This window comes from Mizuhopecten yessoensis, unplaced genomic scaffold (assembly GCF_002113885.1).
Source record: "Mizuhopecten yessoensis strain PY_sf001 unplaced genomic scaffold, ASM211388v2 scaffold4525, whole genome shotgun sequence".
Classification (NCBI taxonomy): domain Eukaryota; kingdom Metazoa; phylum Mollusca; class Bivalvia; order Pectinida; family Pectinidae; genus Mizuhopecten; species Mizuhopecten yessoensis.
Window position 1 is genome coordinate 3,186 of NW_018405590.1, and position 19,381 is coordinate 22,566.

A 19,381-nucleotide genomic window follows, 5' to 3' on the forward strand; every position below is an offset into this window, starting at 1 on the left:
TGATGGGGAGCTCAGAGGGATACCCTTAGGACTGGGTAGGGATGGGGAGCTCGGAGCGACTACCCTTAATACTGGGTGGCGATGGGGAGCTCGGAGGGACTCCCCTTAGGACTGGGTGGCGATGGGAAGCTCAGAGGAACTCTCCTTAGGACTGGGTGACGATGGGGAGCTTGGAGGGAATCCCCTTAGGACTGGGTGGCGATGAGGAGCTCGGAGGGATACCCTTAGGACTGGGTGGGGATGGGGAGCTCAGAGTGACTACCCTTAATACTGGGAGGCGATGGGGAGCTCGGAGGGACTACCCTTAGGACTGGGTGGCGATGGGGAGCTCGGAGCGACTACCCTTAGGACTGGGTGGGGATGGGGAGCTCGGAGCGACTACCCTTAGGACTGTGTGGTGGGCTCACTGAGCTTTTACATGTGAGAATCTGGCAGCAGGAAGTAAGTATTTTTTTCTTTGTTTTATTTGCAGAAGACATTTCGATGTGGTACGAAGAACCCCGGACAAATATACACCAACATTCGTGAGCTGACCGTGAACTTTCTTCGAGGAGTTAATTTCTCCACTTACAAATTTCAGTTCCTCCTCACCAGCAGTAAACGTAAGTGTTCAGTTGATCTTAACCTTACATTCCAAAAGTTTGTTTTTAGTTTAGATCTCTGTCTACTGAGCAATAGCTGTTGTTGTATCTCTTTTATGTTTCCAATTAGTAACATAATATATTGTTTTAACCTCACCTACCTTGTCCGTCTTTAGATTGTAAGAATTTTGATGATTGAGAGAGTTTTTGTGTTCGCTAGTAACAAACATAACCTGAAATAGTTTAAAGTTTTTACTATGGCATTCTACCAGTAAAAAGTTATGGTTCTAGGTTTAATTTCCTATGTGCACGAAATTTAACACACTCTGTTCGTTGGGGATATACCTTTCCCAGAGCATAACTCCATAAGTGTCAAAGAAAACTTCACAAGTCTTTGAGACTTTTGATGTAAGGATATGAGATTTTGCCGGGAAATTTTTGTTGTTGGGATATTGGATTTTCCCGGGAGAATTTTGTTATGAGATTTTGCTGTGAGATCTTTGTTGTAGGGTTATGATATTTTGCTGTGAGATCTTTGTTATAGAGATATGAGATTTTGCTGTGAGATCTTTGTTGTAGAGATTTTGCTGTGAGATCTTTGTTGTAGAGATATGATATTTTGCTATGAGATCTTTGTTGTAGGGTTATGAGATCTTTGTTGTAGAGATATGAGATTTTGCTGTGAGATCTTTGTTGTAGATATATGAGATTTTGCTGTATGATCTTTGTTGTAGGGTTATGAGATTTTGCTGTGAGATCTTTGTTGATGTCTTGGTCTTGCATATCCTTTCACTTATGATTTACATATTTTACCAAATTCTCAGGAAAATGTTCGCAATGTGCATTTTTGAATCCCTTACTATCAATCAAAAATTTTGGCACGTCAGTGGGGGTTTTGCAATGAAATAATTTAAACAAATAAAAGACAATTAATATGTATTGATAAACTGTACACATAGTGTTTTTCAACCATGAATAATTTATCATCGTATATTGATCAATCAATAAGTTAGGAAGGAAGTTTAGACAAAGATTAAAAGTTAGAATAAAGTTAATCCTTAAAATGGTATAGTCATTCTTGAAACACAGCCAACATTAAAGGGTCTGTATCATTGTGTAGTCATTGCTCAGGAAAGTTACTTATGTTGTAATGTTTATAGTGGAACTTGATGTCTGTTTTATGTTCTACATCATGTTCCACCGTATTTAAAGCTGTTTTGTTATTCTTGTTACACATTTACTCTACCTGCCATATGTCACGACAGGACCAACAGAAAGTAGGTGACATCTGACCTTGTTGGTGTGGCTATGTTTATTTATGTTCCCTCCCTTTGTTTCATTCAGTTCAAACACTTGCAAATTTCACATTTTCTTGAGTTTTTTTACACTTTGACACAGTGGTATATTTATTTCCTCTTTATACCAGGTATACTGTGTATTTTACTGGTGACAAGCCCATATCAATTCTTTCCACTTTTGTTTATCTGCTGTCCTCTTGTTTATCTGCTGTCCTTTGGTTTATCTGCTGTCCTTTTGTTTATCTGCTGTCCTTTGGTTTATCTGTTGTCCTTTTGTTTATCTGCTGTCCTTTGGTTTATCTGTTGTCTTTTTGTTTATCTACTGTCCTTTTGTTTATCTGCTGTCCGTTGGTTTATCTGCTGTCCGTTGGTTTATCTGATGTCCTTTTGTTTATCTGCTGTCCTTTGGTTTATCTGTTGTCCTTTGGTTTATCTGCTGTCCGTTGGTTAATCTGCTGTCCTTTTGTTTATCTGCTGTCCGTTGGTTTATCTGCTGTCCTCTTGTTTATCTGTTGTCCTTTGGTTTATCTGTTGTCCTTTTGTTTATCTGCTGTCCGTTGGTTTATCTGCTGTCCTTTGGTTTATCTGTTGTCCTTTGGTTTATCTGTTGGCCTTTTGTTTACCTGCTATCCGTTGGTTTATCTGCTGTCCGTTGGTTTATCTGCTGTCCTTTGGTTTATCTGTTGGCCTTTTGTTTATCTACTGTCCTCTTGCTTATCTGCTGTCTGTTGGTTTATCTGCTGTCCTTTTGTTTATCTGCTGTCTGTTGGTTTATCTGCTGTCCTTTTGTTTATCTGTTGTCCTTTGGTTTATCTGTTGTCCTTTGGTTTATCTGCTGTCCTTTTGTTTATCAGCTGTCCATTGGTTTATCTGCTGTCCTTTGGTTTATCTGTTGTCCTTTGGTTTATCTGCTGTTTTCTTTTTGTTTATCTGCTGTCTGTTGGTTTATCTGCTGTCCGTTGGTTTATCTGTTGTCCTTTGGTTAATCTGTTGTCCTTTGGTTTATCTGTTGTCCTTTTGTTTATCTGTTGTCCTTTGGTTTATCTACTGTCCTCTTGTTTATCTGTTGTTCTTTTGTTTATCTACTGTCCTCTTGTTTATCTACTGTCCTCTTGTTTATCTGCTGTCCGTTGGTTTATCTGTTGTCCTTTGGTTTATCTGTTGTCCTTTTGTTTATCTGCTGTCCTTTTGTTTATCTGCTGTCCTTAGGTTTATCTGTTGTCCTTTCGTTTAATGTTTTTAACCTGATTCGGGTGGCAGTGAAGTTTTAGACCTGTGAGATTAAATAACTGTACAATACATTGTACTTATATTATTATGTAGTGTTTTTCCCTGTGAAATACGTAGGCTATTTTGATCACATGTGAATTTTAAAAATAAAAAAATTAACAGAAATATATGTGAAGAGGAAAGTAAGTTTCTACTTTTTTTTGTAAACTCGCATCCAAAAGAGCCAAAAATTCAGAATTTTGAATGATTGAAAAAGTATGAAGAAATTTTAGAAACGGTATTTATCCTAAATTATCACATTTGTTACAATTTATTTAATTTATAAATCTAATAAAAGTATTTAATTATTTTTATGTTATGATTCTCCTTGTTTGCTTTTCCACCGTTCATACCATAATGCATAACAAAATATATCATCAATGGTATGATCTGATCTGTCCACCTGATCTGTAAAACAGGTGAAAGTATCCACATTGTTGAAATATTCACTTAATTAGGAGTCGCTATGGTGTAGAAATATCCACTTAAGGAGTCTCTATACTGTTGAAATATCCATTTAAGGAGTCTCTATACTTTAGAAATATCCATTTAAGGAGTCTCTTTCCTTTAGAAATATCCATTTAAGGAGTCTCTATGTTGTAGAAACATCCGTTTAAGGAGTCTCTTTACTTTAGAAATATCCACTTAAGGAGTCTCTATACTGTAGAAACATCCGTTTAAGGAGTCTCTATACTGTAGAAATATCCATTTAAGGAGTCTCTATAGTGTAGAAATGTCCACTTAAGGAGTCTCTATACTGTAGAAATATCCATTTAAGGAGTCTCTATACTGTAGAAACATCCGTTTAAGGAGTCTCTTTACTGTAGAAATATCCATTTAAGGAGTCTCTATACTGTAGAAATATCCATTTAAGGAGTCTCTTTGTTGTAGAAATATCCACTTAAGGAGTCTGTATAGTATAGAAATATCCATTTAAGGAGTCTCTATAGTATAGAAATTATCCACTTAAGGAGTCTCTTTACTTTAGAAATATCCATTTAAGGAGTCTATGCTGTAGAAACATCCGTTTAAGGAGTCTATGCTGTAGAAATATCCGTTTAAGGAGTCTATGCTGTAGAAATATCCACTTAAGGAGTCTCTACACTGTTGAATTATCCACTTACGGAGTCTCTACACTGTAGAATTATCCACTTGAGGAGTCTCTATACTTTAGAAATATCCATTTAAGGAGTCTCTATAGTATTGAAATTATCCACTTAAGGAGTCTCTTTACTTTAGAAATATCCATTTAAGGAGTCTATGCTGTAGAAACATCCGTTTAAGGAGTCTATGCTGTAGAAATAGCCACTTAAGGAGGCTCTACACTGTTGAATTATCCACTTACGGAGTCTCTACACGGTAGAATTATCCACTTGAGGAGTCGCTATGCTTTAGAATTATCCACTTGAGGAGTCGCTATGCTGTAGAATTATCCACTTACGGAGTCGCTACACTGTAGAATTATCCACTTGAGGAGTCGCTATGCTGTAGAATTATCCACTTGAGGAGTCGCTATGCTGTAGAATTATCCACTTGAGGAGTCTATCTTCTGTAAAATCTCCACTTGAGGAGACTCTATACTGTAGAAATATCCACTTAAGGAGACTCTATACTTTAGATGGAATTCCTCTTCTGATCAGTCCATACTTTTACATACATCGTATTTCTTTTGTGTAACATTGAAAATAGATTATATTTATTTTTTAATTGATTTACATTTGATAAGCTACTGAGAAATTACTGTTAATATTTCCTGACATTATTTTTATCCATGGTATTTTTCAGCTTTGCCTGTTATACCAGATGCCAATTCTAACCCGTCTGAAGTGGGACTGATCGTGGGAATAGTAGCAGGCGTCTTCTGTTTGCTTCTCATTATCGCCATCTTGGGTGTATGCTGCCACCGCCGTGCTAAGAAGGCCCAAATTCTATATAAGGCCAACCAGGTGAAGCAGCCTCTGGGTAACCAGGGGAAACAACCTACTAGTGCTGGGTTTACAAATAATGCAGTACAAAATGGCTACACACATGAATCATCTCCAAGAGCCAAGACAAAACTACTGTCAGAAACCGAGGGTTCCAGCAGCCCAAGCTCCCGGCCCAAGACTCTTAATTTCCATTCTAGTACTAAATCTGAGGAGAGGAGGGATGGACAAGGAAGAGCTAAAACAAGTATGGACTATCATGATGATGATGACACTTATGATAAGACAGAAGATATGAAAAGACCTCCAAAATCACCCTTTTTGTCTGCTTTATCATCTAATGCAAAGTTCACAGCATCAAGTGCTTCTAACAACAGAGATGCAGAAGACAGGGCCAAGAGGATCTCTTCTACGTCCTCGTCTGTGGGGTCATCAGGTGCCTCCCTAGACAACCGACCTCCTCTTCCTGTTGTACCCGTGTCCAAATCTCCGGGCAGTAAGCGGAGAAACCATGCCAGTATCCGCAGGGCGTATAGAACAACCTCCTCCTCTGAGGAGGAATTTAATCAAATGGCAAGTGCCAGTGCCGTCAGAGATGACAGTGGCCCCTCATCAAATGAGATATCCTCAAATAAGGACGATCAGAAAGCAAACACCAAACATTCCCTCAAACCTGACAAGGGCAAGAAAAAAGGAAACAAAAAGGACATGAAACTGGAGGATTATGAACCCACATCAGGAAACTTTCAGAAAAACACAGCAAGGGCTAGCAAGCGAGCCCAGAAATCTCCGCGCCTTGGTAATCGTAATGATGGGTTTGGTCACCGGAGGAAAAGGAGTGACGGGCGGAGTGATGGTGAGGAATCGAGACCAGGAACACCAACCAGCATGTATGATTTGGAATCACTACCTCGTAAGTAACACCTACCAGCATATGTACAGCTTCATAACATCTTACATAGATACAGCATTAGAAAACATTTGACTTTGTGGCTTAACCACCCAAAACTTCTGCAGTGTACGTACAACACCCTTAACATCAGCAGCAGTGTACCTGTAGTTGTCTGAAGTGATTATAGTCATCATTCTGCAGATTTTATTTCTTATCTGATTGTCATCAGCATAGTTTTCTTCACCGTTTTACAAGCCTATGTTCTGTCCTTCTTCATTACCTCTTTTATGAGTTGGACGACTGTCAGGCCACCTATATTTATCACTATTAAGAGAATTCTGGCTGTCATTGCTTTGCCAACCTTATATTTTATCTGATTGTCATGAATGTTCAAATGCCTACCTATTAGAGTTATAATAAACTGATTACAATGACAGACAGCACAGATTACACTACAAACTGATCCAATATTTTGTACTTCCATTTTCATGTCATCTGGCCCATGGTAACCATTGTTGTTGATTGGTCGATTAACTTGAACTAACGATCCATTTTCAGTTTAGTCACATATAGTTTGCAAAATATCATTAACTTTGTAGTTGAATTACTTTCTTCTATCATTGACACACAGTATACATTTTACAACAAATCTGAACTGACTTTTAGTCAATGTTAATCATTTTTACCCATATTTTGGAGCCTGATTAGATTTAAAGAAAAGTTCACAAATCTCAATTAAAACCTAAATTGACATGCATAGGATAAGGAAAAGATTGTCCTAAAAAAATAATTCTTTGTAAATTTTTCAGATCTTTATCAGAAGACACCTTTTAAAAATATGTTTATAATGCTTGTTATTGTTAAGCTAACAAGACTTTGAACAGCTGGGTCTGTACTTGAGGAATCTTTATATTTCAATAACATTAATAATGTTAACGTATTTTGTTTCTACAGCGCTCACCCGGTCGTCATCCCGCCAGTCTCTCTACGCTTCTCGCTCCTCCCTGTACCGGCGCCGGGGCAGGAAAGGCTCTTACTCAGAGTCTGTCGCATCAACTTATATCCGTGATGACATGGAAATTGGACGCCATTCTCGTTCCTACTCCCAGGACTATGACGATGATGAGACAGATGGTGGTTATGAGAGACCAATCAGTCGCTATGAAAAGGAGAGAGTGTTTCGCTCTATGGGTGAACTTGGGAGAGAGACTAAGGAAAGATCAACCCAGACGCTGCGTGAGACAGCTACACAGACTGGACAGGAACAGTCTGACATCATGCAGCCAAAACGTGTGGTTAAGAGAAAGAAAAGATCAAAGTCAATGTCTGCTGTGGCTACACAGACTACCAAAGACCTCAGGAAGACAGAAAAGGCAGAAACAGAGGAGAGTCGAGAGAAATCCAAACCTAAACCCAAACCCAAACCCAAACCAAGGAAGTCGACAAATTCTGTAAGCACAGTCGCTGCAGTAGATGAATCTGATGACGGTAAGAAGAAGAAGAAAAAGAAAAAGCGAGCTAAATCACGTGAGGATTTGTCACACGCAGATAAGCCCAACCTGCCACAAGGTGAGCAATGGTTACCAGCTCAACAGTTGTCGGGTCAGCCCTACCTCCAAAACATGCACCCGGGAGTTCCTCAGATGGTGCCCGATGGGTACCCTGGAGCAGCACCAGGTATGCCTATACAGCCCTATACAGCTGGTTATCCTGGTGGCGCTGTACCGTACAATGTCAATCCACAGACTGGCTACATGATGCCACCACAGCCAGGACAACCAATCCTGCAGCAAGGACAACCCATTCCACAGCCAGGACAACCAATCCTGCAGCATGGACAGCCCATTCCACAGCCAGGACAACATGTTCCACCCCAGTCTGCTCACATCCCCGGCAAACCTCGCAAGTCCAACTGGGATGTGCTATGTTCGTTAACGGATAGTGACCACCAGCAGAAACAGGCAGCCATGACGGAGACTGGTTCTATAGCTAGTTCAGTGTTCACCTACAACTATCCATCAAATGTAGGGCACCCTGGAATTCCAGTTGTTCCCGCTCACCCACAGCAGGCAGGGGTTGTTAACCAGGCCTACTCAAATATAGCTTACCCTGCAGCCACAGTGGCAGCCGTGCCACACACAGACACAATGCAGCGTGTGCCACCATCATACATGGATGCAATTAATATGGATGCCATGTCAGGGCCACCATCATCAGGGCCACACTCCAATAGTCACCATTCTGGATCCCCTTCCCAGTCTGGGAGTGATTCCGGCTTGCCCCTCATCCATAATGACACAACTAACCTCCTGCCCAAGAAGTCATCATGGGAAGTATTGAAGGAGATCACAGACAATCAGCAGAATGAAAGTGTTGTCTGAAGACTGTTTCCATGATCACCCATTTAGTGTCATTATGTGAGCATTATCATATGATTTTTTTTTTCAAAAATAGGAAATAAGTTAAAATATATGCATATATTAGTAAATGTTTGGGCATGAAGGATTAGCTCAAGCTGTATGTACTCTGTCTGGTAGCGGGAGAATGGTTAAAATGTATATACTGCTTGAATTCAAGGCTTTATATAGATTTTATGCCCAGCTCAATTATATCGGGCATTGATTTAGCCAGTGACTTTTTTACTAGCAAGAATAGTTTGCGTAAAATAAGTCAGTAGGCCAGTGACTTTTTCTCTATGCTACTAAAGCCATCGCGAAACAGCCAAGACCCGAGAGATTTAGCCAGAGGCTTCAGGGTCTGGTGAAGGGGACCTGTGTTTTTTCTTATTTCAACATTATTTCTCATTCTGTTAATTAATCATAAATAACAAGTATGTCTTTTTCATGTTTAGATACATAATTCCTGTTGGTAGTCTCACCTATAAATTTCCCAAAAATGCCAGCAAATTCTCCTCATTAAAAAAATATGGACCCTTCTTAAATCCTTCAGGTAATTACAAGATAATATTCCTGTTTCATAATAACCCCTATTATCAGTTTCGATAATTTTCGTAACATACATCACCACACAATACACTGAAGTTGTCTTGTTTTAACCACAGATATATAGGATCTTACGTGAGTTTCCTTTTCATATGAGATTTATGAAACTAGTCTAAGAATTTTTCAATTTAACAGCCTCTGGCGAGCTAAAATGAAAACTTCATGACGAATTTCATAAATTTCATATGAAATGAAAACCAGTATAAGATCCTTTTTATCACATAATCAAGATTCGTGGCATTTAATCATGTAAACGCAATTTTCATGCAACCTTGAAACGTAAAAAGCTGCCATTTTGACTCCAGTGCATAAGTCTGTAACGTCATGTACTTGTCCTTGGCGTGACGTCACAATTGAAACTTACAACCAATCACAGGGCTGATATTGCAGGTCATATTGCATGGGTTAATGCGCAAAAAAATGGGACATGGGTATATTCACTGGATAACACAGTATTTTATGTGATAAAAGATAATTATTTCACACAATCTATCAGGATATGGGTCATGATGTCTTTTTCTAAAACAATGTGGACAAATATTGATAAGCAGATGCCCAGGATTAGATTTGATTGAAATTCATGAAATGTCTTGAAATTAGAAAAGAGTGCTCTAGCTTTTGTGTATATATACAAATGTATTCGTCGAAATGTTTATTGTAGATGAATGTTGAATGAAACAAAAAATCATGATAATTTTACTTGGGCAGCATCACTGTACACACCTGCTAAGTAATGTTGGGTTATTGTGTATCGATAATCAATGGTTAACCAGCTCAGCTCGTCAATCATATACACCATTTCTGTATCCTTGAAGTGATCAGGAATAGGTTTCCTTTAGAGCAATTTCTTGGAGCTCTAGTTGATATATTGCCATTTTAACTTTAAAGCAGTATGTATTTTATCCTAGATTTACAATATAAGGTTAGCAGGTTCCAGATTAGAATAAGATGACTTAAATGTATTTACTGTGGGTAAATGATAATGTGGGTTGATGTTTTTGAGATGTTATGTTACGGTACAACTCTGATGAATAATTTTGGCAAAAAATGCCTTGTATGTTGTTTAATGTGCCATAGAATTGCTGTTTTGGTAAATGTAGTATAAAAAATAATTGCATACACTATTCTTTTAAAATCTCTATATTGCCAATACAGTCCAATGATCTAAATAAGCTTTAAACATGTTATTGGATTTATACGATCCTCAAATATTATATTTATTTCATAAGGATGGATCTATTTTCAGCTTCTGGGAAATATCCTAGTTTTCATATTAGAGACGAGTTGATTTTTTATCCATTTGTATTAAATGCATAATTTAATACCAGGTTTATTTTGTAAATAACATCTGGATGTTTGCAATATGACTACAGCTACATAGGTAGGCAGGGTCACTGTGAGTTTATACGAGCTGAACGTTGTTGAGGCTATGAAGTTGATGCATGTAGAATTCATCTTCATGATATTGTATCCCGCTTGTACTAGACACCATCAAATGAGGCTAGATTTTTAGGTAATGAGGGTTACATTCACAAGTTCATGTGAGCAGTAAACAGTTGACAAAGTCCTCTGAAGGAAAAGGTATAATTCAGATGTCGTTGAATATATTGAATACAAACAAACACACCCTCAAGGGATCTGGTTATATTTTCAGTCATGTTTTCATGTAATTTTAATGGTCCAGATAAGGGAGAGTTTTTGTTATGTATTCAGATTTTAATAAGATTTCATCTGGTGCAATTAAATTCATTGTTTATGTACAAATTAAAACAAAAATTTAGTGTATGGAGTTTAGTGTATAAATATACACCTGTTTTCGGGTTTTTGTATGAGAGTAAAATAATAATACATGTATTATTTGTATGAAATGTTCATTGATTTTGATGATTTAAGGTAGAGGTATTGTCGTCCTACCTAGTGATGTAACAGGGTTTAATGTAACAGTTGTACAACTAGCTGGAAGTTTGTACTACTACATCATTTATACCTGTGCTACATTTCCTTTCCACACCATGACCTTGATTTTTTTTTCTCCATCACCATTAGACATAGTTGTACTATACACATTAAGGCACCGACAACACTCCAGGAGTTGTGAATATTAATTAGGGAGGTAACTTATCACACGGATTACAGCCGTGATGTGTAGCATATATCTGTAGGTTATTTATAAAGATAAACCATCACCTATTGTGTTATTCACAGTATATTATCTGTAGTAGACTGAACAAGTAATTGTTGACAAGTGTTCATTTGCAAGGCCTTAATAAAAACATTTTCCCCTCTCCCTGCCTAGACATCAAATTAAGAAGATTGCTCAAATAAGGTTTTTTGACATATACATTATTTTTACTTTTCTTAAGCATTTTTTTTTCGATATCATTGGTTATTTATTATCAAACAATAATTCTTTAGATATTTTAATAATGCTATAATAAATGTTGTTGGAGTAATTTGTTCATCTGTATAGTATAAATGATCAATTTTTAAAATCAATGTTTATTGTATTTCAATTCAATTTTGTGGACAAAAACAAAAACAAACCCTTATAATACGTACCCAGATCACTAGAGGAGAGGTAAGAGAGGGGAGACAAGGCCTCAGCTTTATGCCAATACTCTTTTATTCTATATAGATATTCTGTAGTATCCGTTCCATCTTTTTTCATTTCGGTTAATATAATAGTCATTTAGTTAACATTTATTTATGAGAATACAAATATATTTAATTTTTGTATTACGTTCTCATGAAGCTAATTAGTAGACTTTGTAACTCGGTCAACTAGGTCTTGTAAATATATCATTTTATCAAAACCTTCACATTTTACCAGTTCATCAATTCTTAATCTCCACATTATTTTTTGTATGTATGATTTATACCAGCCACTAAATAATAGCTTTACGTTTAGGTCACTAAGTTTACATAGTATTCTATTTTAATGTGAACTTCTGTCTTATTGGTGACCACAGCTATAAAGTGTCCATTTACAGCTATAACATGTACTAGGTGAAACCTCATTAGGAGATGTTGTCATATTGTTACATTATACAAATCTAAAGGCTTCATTTCAGATTGTGCGGAAATCTTTTAATTTATTTCAGGTATTTATCAAACTTATCCATGTATATGACATCAGAGTGACCCCTCTCTCCTGATACTAGAAGTAATCAAACTTCATAACTTATGTGGATACATCTGAAGGAGTACTACCCCAATACATGTATATATAATGTAGGTCACTGTGACCTATGTAATGTTTGCTTCACTGACCTTGATTTGACTTTGCGTTTAGCTTCATTTCTTTGTTCATTGAGTGTGCATGCAGCTCTAATTCCATCAGATTGGGACTGCGGGCCATAAGTACGTTTTACAAAACATTTTCTCACTTAAGCTGTTTAACACACATCCATCATTGTAAATGACATCATCATTCCATCATCATTACCACGATGTTTTTATAATCTTCAACTTTGTTCGATATATTTTTGTACTTTCAATTTCTTGCCATCGTACATGTGTACCATATCTACATTTCAACTGCTTCAATAAAACATCAGTCATAGTCACAATATTTAAGGAGGTAAGGTTCCTTAAAGTCTCCCAACAACCCATTGCTAACGACATGTAACCTAAATATCTGTGATTCTCTACATTCAAATGAAAAAAAATCCTTGTGTGAAATGTGGCGTAAAGTTTTAACAAGAAAAAGTCTTATTTTTGATGGAAAAAAAGATATTTTCGTGAAATATGATATCAATTTTAAGCAAGAAAACTAAATTACTTATTACTTCAACATGATCCAGGTTTCAGATCCAATTTTAGACGACCTTTTTTACTTCAACATGATCCAGGTTTCAGATCCAATTTTAGACGACCTTTTTTTGTGAGAACTATATTCGATATTCATGGGTAACTATGTATCGGAATGTGACTAGTCTATTTAATGTGTATTGTTTTGTAGCCCTCTGTGTTATGGTGTTCATCTTTACAAATTCATCACATATTCTCTAGGTAGTTGATCTACTTTTATGGATAAATCTCTATAGGCATTAAGCTATTTTTGATTTAGCAAATTACTTCAAATTTCAGTTAAACATATGCATTCAATCACAAATTTTGTATATAAAGAAATAAAGCGTAAATATATTAAGAAATGCGATTTGTTTGTTTTCTCTGTCTCAACTGAACATGTATTGTGATGGTTGGTTGGTTGGTTAGTTGGTTGTACACAGGAATTAACGACCTATAAACAGCTAAGGTCATTTAAGGATGTGCCTCCATGTGTATTGTGTATACTGCATGCCGATTTTATAGTGCTATCTCACTGAAACATCATGTCGAAGGCACCCTGCACAGCATTCCGTCCGGTCGCATTTTACTGACAACGGGTGAACCAGTTGTTGCCAATCCCCTTAATGCTGAACGTTAAGCAGGGAACAACAACTACCATTTTAAGGATTTTGGTTTGCCAAGAGATGCGCTAGGAAATAAAAGGTAGCTAGAAGTAGAGAGAAATCTTCAGATCCTAAATATTGCAATGTGTGCGTCAGATTTAATTCACTGTTTTGTCCCCCAAGTAGAGGGCAAAAAAGTAAATTCCCAATTCAGCTGTGAAGGACAAGATATAGACTCCATCCACTGTTTTGTACAGTTCCAACTGATCTGCTCCATATTGTCATAATCTCTCCATGCTTTATGTCTACTGAAACCGTAACAGGTCCCTCATCCAACACGATTCCATTGTCCATGTTGTGGTGATTGCTCTAGATCTACACGAGGAGGGGTTCATTGTGCTCAGTCAGAAATGGCACCAGTTTGCAAACTTTGTTGAACAAATGTCTGTTAAATCCGAATTCAAGTTCAGCTACCTTCCTCAGTAGTAACACTCAAGCATTCCCTGTTTATGCATTTTATAAGGTGTAAGCTTACAAAGTTACAAAATATGTACGAGTTGGCAATAAGTAATCGAAAGCAAGCGGCAGATAAAAGAAGCCTTCTGGATACGCCGCAGTCGGCCAGTTCTGAACCGAGATGAGGGGGCTCATAGACTCAAACATATTGAGGTATATTTTCTACAACTGCCCGGGTAGGACTTCTACGTGGAGAAATGATCCCAGGTAAGATTTATATCGTAGGAAAATGACCCCTGGGTAGGTTTTTTACGCGGGTCACTTTTTCATGTTACACCGGCATGACTAGAGCGTTCAGAAATCGGTTTTGAAAAGAAAACCACACCTTGTGAGACGTTTTAGAGAAATATTAAAGATGAAATAAATAAGGGGAGAAGACGAAGCAGCGAAAATACGACATCCTTACTCCGAAAAGAGACAAGTATTATAGATCACTAATTCGTCCTTTAGCTTGTGTTATTTCCTCTTTTCGGGAAAGAAGACAGAAGTAGAAGATTCAAGTAAACTGGTAAATCTTGTCTTTCGGGGCGCAAAAAGACGAAAATGGGAAGTTAATATTTGTCTTTTCTGGGTGAAAAGACAAATCAACTAAATGGCACGTACCCCATAAAATCACTAGAATTGACACGAAGATCGCTTATTACATGCAAATGAATGCTCTTTGACGGAAGAAATATTTCAAGCTGTTTTCGAATGATCGATGTTAATTGAATGTATGGCTATATTTTCTCTAATTCTTTCAAAACGTTTGTGTAAGATGCTGATGTCCCGAAGTGGTGCCTGTGGTAATATTAACCATCAAACACCGACCCTAGTCAGTTAGCCGATGACAACAAAAATTGAACACAGATCGTGTGACTTCATTTTATTTCCTACTAAATCGCATCTGATAACAATATAGATATCATTTTTTCTTCTCCTTCTGTAATGGTGAAAAGGTGAAATATAAATGTGCGAGTTGATGTACGGAATGAGTGTCATCAGTAATTGAAAACGTATTTGCAAGCTTTCGAAAACGTCTGTTTCCATTGTCACGTCGAGTATTCTTTGCTTGATAAAAGGAACACGTTTCAATCAATGTTTGCGTTTAAAACAAAATAAGCATATGCGAATTAATGTAATAGGCCCAAAATATTTACCTTAACTCATTTGCGTGGTAAATATGATAAATCACGTGATCCTACATTTCCAGAGCCACTGAATGTTGGTTATACATGTATCTAAACTGTTGATATACTTGTTCGGATATAATGATTTTTGTCTTCAATTTTGGCATATGATACAAATATGTTTTGCCCTTTTTAGGAGGAAAGCGTGGACTTTTTACCTTCAATCTGACATCTTCTCGAAGGGTTTCGTTCTTATACTTTCTCCCTAGTGAACTGAGGCACGGTGGCCCCAGGTATATAGTATCCGCACTGTACCGCGCTGCACTAGTACTGGTATCTTTTTCCTGGAATCAAACGTCTATAATTCCGACGTCAAGGTATAGTACCAGCCCAGGAGCAACATCCGTCTAGCAATTTTGTATTCATACTATACAGCGCCTATGTTCACAGCCAATACAGCCTAGATCAAGAGATGTAATAATAACTACCAGCTAGTGACAAAGTGTAAAGCTTAATTACGTATGGTACTTTAATCCTTATATCCGTATATCCATTTATCCGTGGACCCCAGTATCCATGTATCCGTGTGAACGATGTTCACTGATAAGATCCGTCCACATCCGACCATCAGTCTCGAATAGGAACCAATACCTGATATTAAAGGATTTTGTTCTGATTATTTGTATTTTCAACATTCGGAATATGACGTATTTTGTTTTACGCGTTAGTATATACAGTTCATCTGCAATCTTTTTCACGATAATATGACAATGAACAAATTCAAAAATCGTACAACACCTAAGTTAATGAACATTAATAAGGTCCTTTTTTCGAAAATTTCTTTAAGATTTTGGATGAATTTACTCTGCTGAGGATTTTTTATACACAAGTTAACATTTTCAGCGAAGCTTATTAAAGAAGGAGACGCAGATGAACCAACACCACATCCCATCCGTTATAAATAATAACGATCCAGTGAAAGGCGATATATGGAAAACTGACACGTTACCTTGACATATTTAATGTAGTTGGTCTTATCGGCGTTCATAAAAACAATATCAAACTGTAATAAATGCATGAACAATGATTTGGAAACGCGTATTTAGGAAATAATGTTGATTATGTTTTATAAGTATTAACGTCAATATGGTCCTTTTCTGGATCCAAACCAACAAATGTCTGCTTTTTAACAATATCAAACTGTAATAAATGCATGAACAATGATTTTGAAACGCGTATTTAGGATGTAATGTTGATTATGTTTTATAAGTATTAACGTCAATATGGTCCTTTTCTGGATCCAAACCAACAAATGTCTGCTTGGTGAAAGTAATCAAACAGGTAATAGCAACTGTTCGGAAACATAAGTTGTTAAATTTTCGTTGCAATCAGTCCCTTTATCAAGATACAAGCAAAAAGCAAGGACACAGAACAATTATAGTAAAGCTGTACATTTACAGATGAATTAGGTTAACATCCATGGATAATATAAAATCAATAAGTATTGACAACTACATGCGTTAGACATATGGAACTTGTTTTCTGTATTGATAATATTTGTATAAATATATTTCAGTCTTTATATCTACCTGTCTGTAAAGACGCTTTTCCCTCCCCATCAAAGACAATATTTATTGCTTTAGTTTTAACCTTGGGAGAAATTCCAGAAATACATGTTTCATAGGGAGAGGAGGGGCAAGGATGCATTTTTAAATATTTGTGTGTGAACCCACCACTCACTATACTCGTACAGAGACGTATATATACTTTATGGCTTTATATGTCTCTGGCTCGTATTATAAATGTAATATAAATATAAACGGGCGGAAGAGTGGTCTACCTCCTTTGATTATAACTTTCTTTCCTTAAGGGGATTGATCTAAATATCTACGTGCCAGATCCTGTAGGTATGGAAGGTTTTCACACGTTGTGACACTTCCGTCAACCGGAAGACATTCCGCAATGGATAATGCACTACATCCGGTAAATAACCCGAGTTCTAGAACGTGCTTTGCTTCGCTCATGCTTACAAACATCTTCAGAAAACTAACTGAAAATACAAATTCGTACATGTACACACTTAGCTAAGTTTATCCAGTCGCAAATAGTCTGCCACTATTCAGCCAACATATGTGTTCAGCTTTGTCGGTCAACTAACCCCACGATTTAAACAAAGTGGTTTTATTACCTTGCCGGGTTTTAACCGTAAGTGCACAAAGCTATGTATGCAGATACAACCACCATTTATATAGTTATATTAACATTTGCATGGCATTGTCACTATATAGCCTCTTTGAAAGCTGTGTCGTTGATGGGACTTTAATCACCATGCATCACGAGACACAATTCTTAGCGTATTTATACAACACTGACCGGAACTACAATATCCAATATAAATAAACATGACGGCTGCTGAAATATCGCTGGGCATTGTGAGATTTGACAATGTCATTGTAAATTTATGTGCAAAATAAAAAATAAAATAAAAAACACACACTTTTATTACAACGAAAACAAGATCAAGGTCTGCAATATCGTACAAAATGCACATCGGTTGAAATCACCAATGCCGGCAATGGAAACAATTTTAACGCTCATGCAATTTATCAGAAATATCGTCTGTTACACTGCACTGATCAACAGGGGTTCGTTACAAATGTCTGAAATACACATATTCTATAGACCTACTGACACATATGTTACAGACCTACTGATATGAGTCACAGCACACATAAACATTTCAGACATTTGTAACGAACCTGTGCTCCGTCGCAAGATCACTCACTTCAAACGCTATCAGTTTCACGCGTCTCGCATCCACGGTTCCTCAGTTTCTGACGACATGTCAAATAACGAGGCTGTTATAGAATCTACCGACTGTTGTCAGGTTCCCATACAATCAACAAATACATTCACGCCTGGATTCTTCACAAAATGAGCAAAGAGAAAAGTTCGAATTAACTTCCAAAAATAACTCCCTCGTGGAGGGCAAGGTCGGATTTACGGTGTTTACTGTATTTGTCCATGCGCGAAATTTGTTCCGGGGAAAAATCGAAACAATTCCAAATCTAACTTTCAGCTCAGAGTTCTATTGATAAACTTAAATCACCCTATAGACATATCATACGCAATTGTATTGATACTGAATTGTGGAATAAAATTGAAGTGTTTGTTAAAATTTCAAAGTACTACTTTGTTTGCGAATCAGCACGCGCCATTACGCTGTTCAAACTATTGAACGAAATTTTGTGGACTGTCGATAAGGCGGGCAGTTTTAATTTTAATTTTAAATATAAATTATAAGTTTAAAAAAGAACATAAGAGGCAGAGAAAACGTAAATATAAGCGCGCATTATGTTGTTTGCTTGCAAAGCTGAGTCATTCAAATAGATCATAAATACCATACAAAAACAGTTCAATGCTTAAGTAACTTGCTTGGAGTATTCAAACAAGAGGCACAGAGGGTCTGTATCTATGTACCTGAGTATTTAAGCAGTGATAACAAAATATTCTCACTGGATATTAAATTGCACTACAAATATTTCCCTCGCAAACTTTGTCGGCTCCATCTGTTGAAACTACCAGCCAAATATTATTATAAGATTCTATGCTTTTTTATCCTTCTTCAGAAGTTGCTTGACATATTTTCCCTGTAACCTTGTAAGTAGGTCAATGTCATTTTCCTTCTCAAATTCGTTAGCTCTTTTCAAAAAAGCTACCAGCCAAATCTTATGAATCCATTCCTTTTAGTTCTTAACAACAAATCCTTTAAAATGTTGTCGACCTCTGTGACCTCTAAAGTAGGTTGAGGTCATTTTCATTCGCAAACTTTGATGAGCTCTATCCCAGGAAGTCACCAGCCAAATATTATAATTTTATGCCTTTCGATTATTCAGAAGTCAGTTGATGTTTTTGACATATTTGACCCCTGTGACCTTGAAAGAAGGTCAAGGTCATTTTCATTTTCAAACTTTGCTGGACTCTATCTCAGGAAACCATCAGCCAAATATGAAGATTTTATACCTTTTAGTTCATCAGGAGAAGTCGTTTAAAGAGTTTGACATATTTGAGCGCTGTGACATTGAAAGAAAGTCAATGTCATTTTCATTCTCAAACTTTGTTGGGCTCCATCACAGGAAGCTACCAGCCAAATATAAAGATTATATACCTTTTATTTCTTCAGAAGAAGTCGTTTGAAGGGTTTGTTATATTTGACCCCTGTGACCTTGAAAGTAGGTCAAAGTCATTTTCATTCTCAAACTTTGTTGGGTTATTTCCCAGGAAAGCTACCAGCAAAATATTTAGCTTCAATACCTTTCAGTCCTTCATCGATCAGAAGAAGTCGTTTTAAGCATTAGACATATCTGACTCCTGTGACTTTGAAAGTAGGTCACT

The 19,381-nt window shown here is 36.9% G+C and overlaps 1 protein-coding gene across 1 annotated transcript; it reads left to right on the forward strand.

Moving 5' to 3' along the window:
• Positions 1-161: 161 nt before the first annotated feature.
• Positions 162-9,115, forward strand: LOC110449196 (muscle M-line assembly protein unc-89-like). Its single transcript, XM_021495893.1, has 4 exons — positions 162-254; positions 473-602; positions 4,934-5,986; positions 6,920-9,115. Exons 1-4 carry the CDS (start codon positions 162-164, stop codon positions 8,344-8,346), a joined length of 2,703 nt encoding a protein of 900 aa, XP_021351568.1. The 3' UTR covers positions 8,347-9,115.
• The last annotated feature ends 10,266 nt before the right edge of the window (positions 9,116-19,381 follow it).

Coding starts and splice junctions, on each gene's coding strand:
- LOC110449196 (XM_021495893.1), top strand. CDS start 162: ATGGGGAGCTTGGAGGGAATCCCCTTAGGACTGGGTGGCGATGAGGAG. Junction 255..472: donor GTGGGGATGGGGAGCTCAGA/GTGACTACCCTT, acceptor TTTTATTTGCAG/AAGACATTTCGATGTGGTAC. Junction 5,987..6,919: donor TGATTTGGAATCACTACCTC/GTAAGTAACACC, acceptor TTGTTTCTACAG/CGCTCACCCGGTCGTCATCC.